This window comes from Arachis ipaensis, chromosome B2 (genome assembly GCF_059453495.1).
Source record: "Arachis ipaensis isolate K30076 ecotype BB chromosome B2, ASM5945349v1, whole genome shotgun sequence".
NCBI lineage: Eukaryota > Viridiplantae > Streptophyta > Magnoliopsida > Fabales > Fabaceae > Arachis > Arachis ipaensis.
The window spans coordinates 7,810,058-7,822,923 of record NC_142437.1 but is presented as its reverse complement, the minus strand read 5'-3'; the positions used below and the strand labels follow the sequence as shown (position 1 = coordinate 7,822,923).

General features: G+C 30.7%; 1 protein-coding gene across 3 annotated transcripts; it reads right to left on the bottom strand.

Moving 5' to 3' along the window:
• Window positions 1-1,717: 1,717 nt before the first annotated feature.
• On the bottom strand, window positions 1,718-6,067 carry LOC107626723 (uncharacterized). Of its 3 annotated transcripts, none has more exons than XM_088504961.1 (5): window positions 5,720-6,067; window positions 3,335-5,181; window positions 2,567-3,049; window positions 2,213-2,385; window positions 1,718-2,124 (listed from the first exon to the last, which is right to left on the bottom strand). In XM_088504961.1, exons 2-5 carry the CDS (start codon window positions 5,109-5,111, stop codon window positions 1,939-1,941), a joined length of 2,619 nt encoding a protein of 872 aa, XP_088361087.1. In that variant the 5' UTR covers window positions 5,112-5,181; window positions 5,720-6,067; the 3' UTR covers window positions 1,718-1,938. The 3 variants fall into 3 exon arrangements, with proteins under 3 accessions (XP_088361087.1, XP_088361085.1, XP_088361086.1); XM_088504959.1 differs by having other exon boundaries at window positions 3,335-5,464; window positions 5,813-6,059; XM_088504960.1 differs by having other exon boundaries at window positions 3,335-5,464; window positions 5,763-6,041.
• Window positions 6,068-12,866: the final 6,799 nt, after the last annotated feature.

Below are 12,866 nucleotides of genomic sequence, written 5' to 3'. Positions count from 1 at the left end.
TAACAAAATAATGGCGCCCAAACATGCACTATATTTAATTTGTTTCATATTATGTGTATTATTATCTTATTGGTTTAGCAAATATGTATTTTTTGGTTTACAAAAAAGCCCAAAGGCCCAACAACAACCAAAAAGCAAAAACAGTTGGCACAAGCGTTAGCCTCCCTATAGGTTAAAAAGGATAGACTCCAGATATCTCTTTTCCTTTTGTTGAGAAATCGCTGCAACCATTGCTTTAGAGTGCACTCGAATCACACTTTCCTGAACCCCAGCGTCCAAGCAGTTTCCATTCCTATGCACACTCCCCACAGCTCAGCCATGGAAGCTCCGCAATGTTGGAGGTGTTTGTGGATAGGATCCAATTCATATATCTAACCAAATCAACTTTTCAAATTTAAATTTTTGTGGTTAGTTTTGTCAGCGTTTAAATCTTTAATAGTCAGAAATGATTATTTTTTCAATAAATACATATTCTTTTTTATCTTTTATTTCAACTAATAATTATTATATATATTATATTATTTTAATTTTTTTTTTACCGAAAATAGGGAGACTCGAACCCACAACCTCTTAGATGAGTATGGAGAGACCATGCTATTTGAGCTATAACTCATTGGCTTGTATTATTTTAATTTATTATGTAAAAAAAGTATGTTTAATATTATTCTAAGAGTAAACATATTTGAAAAAATAGAAAAAATGAATTTTATTGATATTTTTTTAATAAAAATAAGCTTTTAAAAATATTTTTGTGTTTTGCGGATATATCTGATATCCGATCCTCAAATGTGCGGATCGGATCGAATCCAAGATTAAAAACTGCGGATATGGGATCCGATGATTTTAATGCGGATCGGATCAAAATTTTGGCCATATCCGATTCAACCCGATCCGCGTTCACCCCCTAAACAATGCCCCAAAACGATGTAAACCAATCTTATATAAATCACAATAAATTATAAACTTCCGTTCCAATAAATTATTTAAAGAATTTGATTTTGATGCACTATCATGATAAAACTATTTTATATGTGCATCTAATCATATAACGTCACATTAACAAAATAACTATATTTTACATTGACTGTGAATATCTAAGAGAACGGTTGTAATTGCACAATTGTGTAAAACATTTTACACTGTCAGTATATTAAAATTAAATTCTTATTTAAATTATTCAAAATTATTAAACTAATTTATCAAATTTTTTAAAAATACAACTTTTGACTTAGAAGAGATTAATTTTTAATGTAAAAATATTATTGCCAATCTAACACTTATATTACAATTAACAATGTATTTTTAAAAAATAGTAATTTACATTAGCAATGTAAAAATTAATTTCAAGGTTTTAAAAAGCCATAGATAATGTTATCCAATAGGGTTTTAAGCCTTTAGGAATACTTTTGAAATTGATCATTAAGGTGGTCTTCCAAATATGTCTTTTTCACTATACTTAATTGAACAGAGGTCAGAGGTAATGAGGTGCATATTTTGAAGAGTTCAAAATAGAGGATCGATTTACACTACATTTTCCTTAGTTATTACTAGAGATATTATTTATTATTTATTCTTCTTGGTAACCAAACAAAGAGGCAAGAAAAAAACATATTAAACTATTCTCTGATTAATAAAATAATTTAAATACATGGGACTAATGTTTCTGAAACAGTGAAATTGAATAACTTCTAGTAATAGAGATAAAGGGAAACAATAATAATCAACAAATTGAGGAATTAATAAACTAAATAAAGCATTATACATTGTAGCTGACATTCTAAGCTCCAAATAGAGCAGAATGACATGAACAAAATAAAGTTAGCAAATAATGGAGGAATATTCACTCTTACAATTTTTTCCTAGCCAGACAGGTTAATATCAAATAGTAAGAACACAGTTATCTTATTTACCCCATTTTTTTACTACCTCGTTTCTTTACTACAGGTCAAAGCAATGTTGGAAGAAAGCCATGATATCAGAAACAATACTACTTGCTTTGAATCTTTCTAGCTCAAGAATGCGATTTAGAATCACCTTGAGTAAATCCTCATATTGTAATTTGTTCTCTGACATGCACCGCAGAACAGTTCCTAGACCAACAATTTCTTTATCCATGGCCTTAACCTGAATTCACATTCAGCAATAATATTGTCAACTTATTGTATTGTATTGTAATGAAATAGAACTTATATAGGAAAAAAGATAAAGGAACCTTCATCTCAATGAACTTAGTTTTGTTGCAGCTGTTTTCACAAACCAACTTTGCTTTGCTCACATGTGCTTCAAGGAGATGAATTGGTTGATACTTCTCTTCCAACTCATATGCACAGATGAATCTAACAGCTTCAATGTGCTTCTCGTTCTTTATAAGATTCTCGATCAAATCTGCGAGACACAAGAACACTGCTAGTTTCATCAACATGAACTAAACTTAGTTGACTCCTTGTAGTGCTGATAGACTAGTAAGAAATTAACATGATCAAATTTAAAAAGAAAGTGATTAACATTACCCAAGATATGAGGAGAGATAATGGTGACTAAACAAGAAAGTTTTCAACCAACATACCAAAGATTTTACCCTTAAGACCGAGCATCTGGAAGAGCTCTACCGCTTGCTTGTGCTGAGAAATGATTTCAAAATGCTTAAAAACTTCATCTCCATTGAAAGAAGAAACTAGTCCATAAGCGGACAAAATCTGCAGGAAACCAAGAACCATATTTGGATTTTCAATATTTCTTGTCATGCTAGCTTTCATATTGAGGGCAAGCTCCATCGCCTCGTCTCTGACATGAGGTTTGATATGTGGTGATAGTTGCATCAGCTGTTGAAGAAGAAAGATTTGGCTTTCATCAATGGCTATAACTTCATCTTCCATCTTACAATGCGGAACTATAGGATTCTTCAATATATTCAAAATGAGTTTTGCAGGATCTGGGCAGGACCGGAGTTGAGCTAAAACTTCATTGTCACACGACTCGACTTCATTCGTTTGCTCATTTGAGAGAGACTGCAAACTTCTTCCATCACTGGGAGAACTTGGCTGATTATCTGTGCAATTTGCAACAGTATATTTAGCATAATAAATGATAATGATGCCATGAATTTAGAAAAAACAGAGAATAAATATTTACATAAAATATCACAATTTGCTTGGCTATATATGTAAAAAAAAAAACAAAGCATACTTTCAATTTGACTAAGACATACAACCTTAACCTGATTAAAGATAACTTTAATAAAACAGACAGATAAGATGAATAGAGATATCAAAAACATAAAAAAGAAACAGTTGAAATGATAGTTTTAACTAATTATAAGCACAAGCACATTTACCCTGTTCTTTTTTCACTTCGTACGATTTTTCTAGTGCTTTGTATTGCTTATTTTTAAACTCAAATTCCTTCAGTCGTCCTTCAAAATGATTGTTTTTGGATTCAAGATCTTTTTCTTCGCCATCAAGCTGCTTCTCTTTTGACTTCAGTTCCTTCAGTTGTATTTCAAACATCATCTTTTCCAATTTGAACTTTTCCATTTGTTGTGCAAGCATCTCTTTTTTCAACTCAAGTTCCTTTGTCTGTTCTTCAAACTTATTCTCTTTTGACTTAAGTTCCTCCACTTGGCTTTCGAATAATGCCTCCTTTAATTGGTGCTCCTTCAATTTACCCTCAAAATTCTTCAGTCTTGATTCATGCACCTCTAACTCAGCATCAAATTCCTTCTTCTTAGCTGTCAGCTCCTTTACTTGACCATCATATTGCTTCTTTTTCAGTACAAACTCATTTTCTCGTCCTATAAGTTGCTTTTCCTTCAATTCAAACTCCTTTCTGTGTTCTTCAAACTGATTTTCTTTGCACTTAAGCTGCTGCACTTGCCTTTTAATTTGCTCCTCTTTCAATTGGAGCTCCTTCAGTTCACATTCGAACTTGTTCCTGCTTGACTTAAGCTCCTGCACTTGACCTTCAAACTCCTCCTCTCTTTCCCTAAGCTGCTTCACTTTACAAGTAAATTGCTTCTCTTTTGATTCAAACTCCTTTTCTCGTCCTTCAAATTTCCTCTCCTTTAACTCAAGGCCTTTCATTTGTTTTGCAAGTTGATTTTCGTTCACTTCAAGAACTTTGATCCGTTCTTCAAGTTGCTTTTTGGTTGACACAAATTGCTTGTCAGACTCTCTGAACAAGTCCCCTAGCAAATTGAGATGCACATCCATTTTGCAAATTTCGTCATCATATTCTTCGAGTTCCCTCTGCTTTTTCCTATGAATTTCATCACGCTGCTTGACCACCTTATGCACCATGTCACATTCCATGGCACATTGTTCCTCTTTTAACTTCAAATGCTTCGCGCATTCAGCAATCAGCTTTTCGATGGAGCTGAGCTGCTCTTTCTTTGATTTAAGTTCTATGTTGTGCCTTTTAATGCACCGTTGGATTGCTTCACATTCACTCTTTTTAAGGTCAAGATCTCGGGAATATGAATTCAGTTCTCCTTGAATAGTATCAACTTGTGTCTTTCTTTCAGGCTCTTCACATAGCACCTTATTACCTCCGTCTACGGAGCACAATTTTTGCTCTTTATACTCTCTCTTCGATTGACATTTCGTTATCTGAAGCTGATCATGCTTTTTCTCTACCAAATCTAGTTCAGCAAAAGCTTTAGAAAATTCCGAACCACTGCCTGAATTTTTCCTCTTCTCTTCCACGAAAGATGGGGAACCACCCTTGTTTTCAGCCACCCTTCTCACAATCTTAAACAATGGCTTCTTCTTTTTCTGAGAATCAGGATCCTCTACATTCTGCTCACTTATCCCAGGGACTGGCACTGTTTTGTTTGATGCATCCGAATCCAAGACTTTCAGCTTCTTAACCAAAGATTGCAAGGGACTTTCAGCATCCAAATCTTGTTCTAGAAACCTCTTCTTATCACTAACACAGGAACCATCTTGAGTTGCTTCCTCAACTAGTTCTGAAAAAGCCGTCTTGCAAAAAGAGCTATCATACTTCCCGCTAGTGCTAGATGTTCTTGAACCATGATGCAATCTGAAACGTATTGGTGGTCTAGGGACCCCAGCAGCCACTTGATCCTCACAAACATGCTTGCCTTCTATGGACATTTTGTGTCTTTCAAAAGAGGCTTAGCTATCTCCTAATGGCAGTGATTTTGAACCAACTTGCTATAAGCAACTTCACAGTACAAGAAATCAGGAAGATTTTACCATTTTGGAAGCCACATCACTTTGTAAGACACCTCAGAAATCAGTTTAACATGTTGATTTTTACCACTTTGCATGCCATGATTATAATTTATTGAACAGCACCCATGATCATCATCTTCATCATCATCTTACAACATTGGTAGATTAGAATCCAGAAGACCCATTATTCAAAAAACGAAAAGTGATTTGAGTCTGGTAATGGCATGCAGTGATGTTCAAAAACCTGGGGAATAAAAAAGTTTTTTTTTTTCCTAAAATAAAACAAAAAAAGATGAAATCTTTCAGTAATAAGTCAGTTCTAGGTCTTAATCTGAGCAGGAAAATATGGTTTAAACAGAAAAAAAAAAAAAAAAACACAAACACAAACACACCACCAAAAAAAGAGAGGGCAAACGTATGATCACAATAGACAAATAGGCCTTGGGGTATGGATGATGAGTACAAACCATTAAAATGATAATGTGAAATTAAAATAACAAATAAAAGGGGGAAAAAGAGAGAGTTACGTTACATAGACCGTAGTAGTAGTAGTAGTAGTAGTAGTAGTACCTTGAAGTTGAAGAGCAAAAGTAGAAAAAGGAAGATGAAAAGGCAAGCACCTTGCTTGATTGGTTTTCTAATTGAAGCAAAACAAAACAATGGAAACAGAGGAGAAGAAGGCTTCTTTCTTGTTTCTTGTTGAAAGGGGTGTGATTGTGAGGAGTGAGGAGAGTGAAAGGGTTTGCCTTGTTCACGAAGTCTCTCCTCTACGTCTCTACCACTGTTCAACTGCAAGCTATGTACAGAAAGAGAAGCACCACTCTGCCCATTCTCCTAGTCTCCTGCTACGTTTTTTTTTTTATTTTCTTTTTTCCATTATTATTAGTATTTTTATTTATTTATTTTGGGTAAATATCTCAAGAAATAATGTTAGGTAGCATTATCTAAAGTTGTGGCAAATTTGGAAAGAATCAACGTAGCTTTTTAATTTTGAAATAAAGATGAATAAGAAATATTTGGTAATCAAAGAAAATCAGCCAAAAATAACCATAATTTACCTTATTTAGTATTAATTAATTGTCGTAACAATTAATTAATGCTAAATAAGGTAAGTTTTGGCTTTTTTTTGTTTATTTAGCATTACCCAAAGATAAATCGAACGATCCGTGTTGGCAAGAAGAATAATCGAACGGTCTAATTAGGGCACATAAATTGCACAGTTGAATTTGTGCATCATGCCACTTGTTACGCATGCATCCCAACAAATTGCCTTCTATTCTCTTTGACATCTTTTAACAGCGATTTTATTCTCACACACTAACACATACTTATTACTTTACACATTCATTTTACCAAAAAATTTCTCTCTTTCTTCATTAATTTTTTCTCTTCTTCTTGCTAAAATTTCAGCAGGTAATAAAAAAAACAAGGCTCAAGATATAGTTTTGGAATTTTTTTGAAATAAATTTAATATATTTTGAGTAGTTAAAAAATTAATTATTATTATAGTTATATTAATTATATGTTAATGAAAATGAAATATTTTAAAATTAATTAATTATTGTTATATTACTATTCACTCCATTTTCTTAGTCTTCTGTTATATTTTTATTTTAATTTTTTTTATTATTATTAGTATTATTATTTATCTATTTTGGGTAAATATCTCAAAAAAATAATGTTAGATAGAGTTGCTTAAAGTTGAGACACATTTAGGAAGGAATTTAGGAAGGATTAATGTTGCTTTCTAATTTTGAAATGGAGATGAGAGTATGATAATATAATGTTGTTACTTATTAGAGTGTTATGTGTTTAATGCTATTGTGGAGAAATCATAGCACAAATTTGATTAGTCTGTGTTGGCATGAGGAGTAATCAAACAGTTTAATTAGGGTACACAAACTGAACCGTCTGATTTGTGCGTCATGCCACCTGTTGCGCATGCAACCTATCAAATTGCCTCCCACTTTCTCCGGCCTCTTTTATTGGTGGTTTTACTCTAACACACTAACACACTTTACTTTTTTCTTCATACATTCACATTAACAAAATCTTTTTCTTTCTCATCAATAACTTCTCCGGTTCTTCCGACTAAAATTATGACCGATGACAAAAAAATAAAAGAATAATGCTCAAGATATAATTATGGAATTTTTCTGAAATAAATTTAATACATTTTGAGTAGTTAATAAATTAATTGTTATTATAGTTATATTAGTTATGTGTTAATAAAAATGAGATATTTTTAAAATTTATTAATTAATTATTATTATACCACTTTTCATTTCTCTAGTCTCCTATTATATATTTTTTTAATTTTCTTCTATTATTATTAGTATTTTTATTTATTTATTTTGGATAAATATTTCAAAAAATAATGTTAGATAGAGTTGTCTAAAGTTGAGACGCAGTTGAGAAGGATTAACGTCGCTTTTTAATTTTGAAATGGAGTTGATAGTAGGATAATGTAATGTTATTACTAATTAGAGTGTTGCGTATTTAACGCTGTTATGGAGAAATTAGAACACAAATCGAACAGTCTGTGTTGGCAAGAGGAGTGATCGAATGGTCTAGTTAGGATACACAAATTGGACCGTCTGAGTTATGCATCACGCCGCCTGTGCGCATACAGCCCATCAAATTGCCTCCAACTCTCTCCGGCCTCTTTTACTAGCGGTTTTACTCTCGCACTCTAACACACTTTACTTTTTTTCTTCACACATTCACTTTAACAAAAAATTTCTCTCTCTTTTCATTAATTTCTCCTGTTTTTTCTGCTGATACTCCGGCCGGTGGAAAAAAAAAAAGAACAATACTCAAGATATAATTATGAAATTTTTTGAAATAAATTTAATATATTTTGAGTAGTTAATAAATTAATTGTTATTATAGTTTTATTAGTAATGTGTTAATGAAAATGAGATATTTTTAAACTTTGTTAACTAATTAATTTATGTTATATTACCATTCTTTTTATTATTCTCCTAGACTCCTGTTATATTTTTTATAATTTTTTTATTATTATTAGTATTTTTATTTATTTATTTATTTTGGATAAATATCTCAAGAAATAATGTTAGATAGAGTTGTCTAAAGTTGAGACGCATTAGAAAAAGATTAACGTCGCTTTTAATTTTGAAATGGAGATGAGAATAGGATATTGTAATGTTATTACTTATTAGAGTGATGCGTGTTTAACTTTGTTATAGAGAAATCAGAACACAAATCGGACAGTCCGTGTTGGCAGGAAGTGTAATCAGACAGTTTAGTTAGGGTACACAAATCGAATCGTCCGATTTGTGCATCATGCCACCTGTTGCGCATGCAGCCCATGAAATTGCCTCCAACTCTCTCCGATTTCTTTTACAGGTGGTTTTACTCTCGCACACTAACATACTTTACTTTATCCTTTATACATTCACATTAACAAAAATTTTTTCTCTCTCTTCATTAACTTCTTTGGTTCTTCTTACTGAATTTCTGGCCGGTGAAAAAAAAAATACTGTTCAAGATATAATTATGAAAATTTTTGAAATAAATTTAATATATTTTGAGTAGTTAATAAATTAATTGTTATTATAGTTGTATTAGTTATGTGATAATGAAAATGAGTTATTTTTTAAATTTATTTATTAATTAATTATTGTTATATTATCACTCTCACCATTCTCCTAGTCTCTTGCTATATTTTCTTTTTTTAATTTTCTTTTTTATTATTAGTAATTTTATTTATTTATTTTGGGTAAATATTTTAAGAAATAATGTTAAATAGAATTGTCTAAGTTAAAATGTATTTGGAAAGGATTAACGTCGTTTTTGAATTTTAAAATGGAGATGAGCGTAGGATAATGTAATGCTATTACTTATTAGAATGTTGCGTTTTTAACGCTGTTATGGAGAAATCGGAACACAAATTGGATGGTCCGTGTTGACAGGAGGAATAATCGGACGGTCTAATTAGGGTACACAAATCAGACCGACATCTTTTACTGGCGGTTTTACTTTTGCACTCTAAAACACTTTACTATTTTTTCACACGTTCATATTAACAAAAATTTCTCTCTCTCTTCATTAACTTCTTCAGTTCTTTCTGCTGAAATTCCGGCCGTTAAAAAAAAAAAAGAACAATGCTCAAGATATAATTATGGAATTTTCTGAAATAAATTTAATATATTTTAAGTAGTTAATAAATTAATTGTTATTATAGTTATATTAGTTATGTGTTAATGAAAATGAGATATTTTAAAATTAATTAATTAATTAATTATTGTTATATTAGCACTTTCTCCATTCTCCTAGTCTCCTGTCATATATTTTTTTATTTTTTTCCGTTATTATTAGTATGTTTATTTATCTATTTTGGGTAAATATCCTAAGAAATATTGTTAGATACAGTTGCCTAAAGTTGAGACGCATTTGGGATTGATTAATGTCACTTTTTAATTTCGAGATGGAGATGAGAGTAGGATAATGTAATGTTATTGCTTATTAGAGTGTTGCGTGTTTAACGCTGTTATGGAGAAATCAGAACACAAATCGAACTGTCCGTGTTGGCAGGAGGAGTAATCGGACGGCCTACCTATGCTACACAAATCGAACCGTCCAATTTATGCATCATGCCACCTGTTGCGCATGCAGCCCATCAAATTGCATCCTACTCTCTCCGGCCTCTTTTGCTAGCGATTTTACTCTTGCATACTAACACAATTTACTTTTTTCATCACACATTCAAATTAAAAAAAAATTCTCTCTCTTCATTAACTTCTTTAGTTCTTTCTGCTGATACTTCGGCTGGTGAAAAAAAAATAACAATGCTCAAGATATAATTATAGGATTTTTCTTAAATAAATTTAATATGTTTTGAGTTGTTAATAAGTTAATTGTTATTATAGTTATATTGGTTATGTGTTAATGAAAATGAGATATTTTTAAAATTTATTTATTAATTAATTATTGTTATATTACTACTTTCTCCATTCTCCAGTTCTCTTATTATATATTTTTTAATTTTTTTCATTATTATTAGTATTTTTATTATTTATTTTGGGTAAATATTTCAAAAAATAATGTTACATAGAGTTGCCTAAAGTTGAGACGTATTTGAAAATGATTAATGTTGTTTTATAATTTTGAAATAAAGATGAGAGTAGGATAATGTAATGTTGCGTTTTTATTGCTGTTAAGGAGAAATCGGAACACAAATCAGACAGTCCGTGTTGGCAGGAGAAGTAATTGGACGGTCTAGTTAGGGTACACAAATCCGGCCGTTCAATTTGTGCATCATGTCACTGTTGCGCATGCAGCCCATCAAATTGCCTCCCATTCTATCTGGTCTCTTTTACTGACGGTTTTACTCTCGCACTCTAACACAATTTACTTTTTTCTTCATACATTCACATTAACAAAAAATTTCTCTCTCCCTTCATTAACTTTTTCACTTCTTCCTGCTGATACTTTGACCGTTGAAAAAAAAAGAATAATGCTCAAGATATAATTATGGAATTTTTTTGAAATAAATTTAATATATTTTGAGTAGTTAATAAATTAAATATTAATATAGTTACATTAGTTATGTGTTAATGAAAATGTGATGTTTTAAAATTAATTAATTAATTAATTAATTATTGTTATATTACCACTCTCTCCATTCTCCTAGTTTTTTGTTATATTTTTTAAAATTTTTTCTATTATTATTAATATGTTTATTTATCTATTTTAGGTAAATATCTCAAGAAATAATGTTAGATAGAATTGCCTAAGGTTGAGATGCATTTGGAAAAGATTAACGTCGTTTTTTAATTTTGAAATGGAGATGAGAGTAGGATAATGTAATGTTATTACTTATTTGAGTGTTGGGTATTTAACGCTGTTATAGTAAAATCAGAATACAAATCGGACGGTCAGTATTGGCAGGAGGAATAATCGGATAGTTTACTTAGGATACACAATTCGGACCGTCCGATTTGTGCATCATGCCACGTGTTGCGCATGCAGCCCATCAAATTGCCTTGCACTCACTCCGGCCTCTTAATTGCTAGCAGTTTTACTCTGGCACACTATCACTCTTTACTTTTTTTTTTTTACACATTCACATTAACAAAAAATTTTTCTCTTTCTTCATCAACTTCTTTGGTCCTTTGTACGGAAATTCTGACCCGTGAAAAAGAAAAAAAAAAACAATGCTCAAGATATAATTATGAAAATTTTCTAAATAAATTTAATAAGTTTTGAGTAGTTAATAAGTTAATTGTTATTATAGTTATATTAGTTATGTTTCGATGAAAATAAGGTATTTTTAAAATTTATTAGTTAATTAATTATTGTTATATTACCACTCTTTCCATTCTCTAAGTGTCTTGTTATATATTTTTTAAAATTTTTTTTCCATTATTATTAGTATTATTATTTATTTATTTTGTATAAATATCTCAAGAAATAATGTTAGATAGTGTAGTCAAAAGTTGAAAGGTACTTGAGAAGGATTAACGTGTTTTTTAATATTGAAAGGGAGATGAGAGTAGGATAATGTAATGTTATTATTTATTTGAGTGTTGTGTGTTTAACGCTGTTATAGAGAAATCGGAACACAAATTGGGCGGTCCATATTGGCAGGAGGGGTAATCGAACGGTCTAGTTAGGGTACACAAATCAGATCGTCCGATTTGTGCATCATGCCATTTGTTGCGCATGCAGCCCATCAAATTTCCTCCTACTCTCTCCGGCCTTTTTTACTGGCGGTTTTACTCTGGCACTCTAACACACTTTATTTTTTTCTTCACACGTTCACATTAACAAAAAATTCTCCTCTCCCTTCATTAACTTCTTCGGTTCTTTTTGCTGAAACTCTGGCCGATAAAAAAAAGAACAATGCTCAAAATATAATTATAAAATTTTTCTAAAATAAATTTAATATGTTTTGAGTAGTTAATAAATTAATTGTTATTATAGTTATATTAGTTATATGTTAATAAAAATGAGATATTTTTAAAATTAATTAATTAATTATTATTATTATATTACCATTCTCTTCATTTTTCTAGTTTTCTATTATATTTTCTTTCTTAATTTGTGCGTCATGCAACCAGTTGCGTATGCAGCCAATCAAATTGCCTCCCACTCTCTCCGGCATCTTTTGCTAGCGATTTTACTTTCGCACACTAACACTATTTACATTTTTCATCACATATTCACATTAACAAAAAATTTCTCTCTCTCTTCATTAACTTCTTCAGTTCTTCCTGCTGATACTCGGCCGATGAAAAAAAAAGAACAATGCTCAAGATATAATAATAGGATTTTTTTGAATTAAATTTAATATGTTTTGGGTAGTTAATAAGTTAATTGTTATTATAGTTATATTGATTATGTGTTGATGAAAATAAGATATTTATAAAATTTGTTAATTAATTAATTATTATTATATTACCACTCTCTCCATTCTCCAAGTCTTCTATTATATTGTTTTTAATTTTGTTTTCATTATTATTAGTATTTTTATTTATTTATTTTGGATAAATATTTTAAGAAATAATGTTAGATAGAGTTGCCCAAAATTGAGATGTATTTGGAAAGGATTAACGTTGTTTTTTAATTTTGAAATGGAGATGAGAATAGGATAATCCAATATTATAACTTATTAGAGTGTTGCATGTTTAATGTTGTTAAGGAAAAATC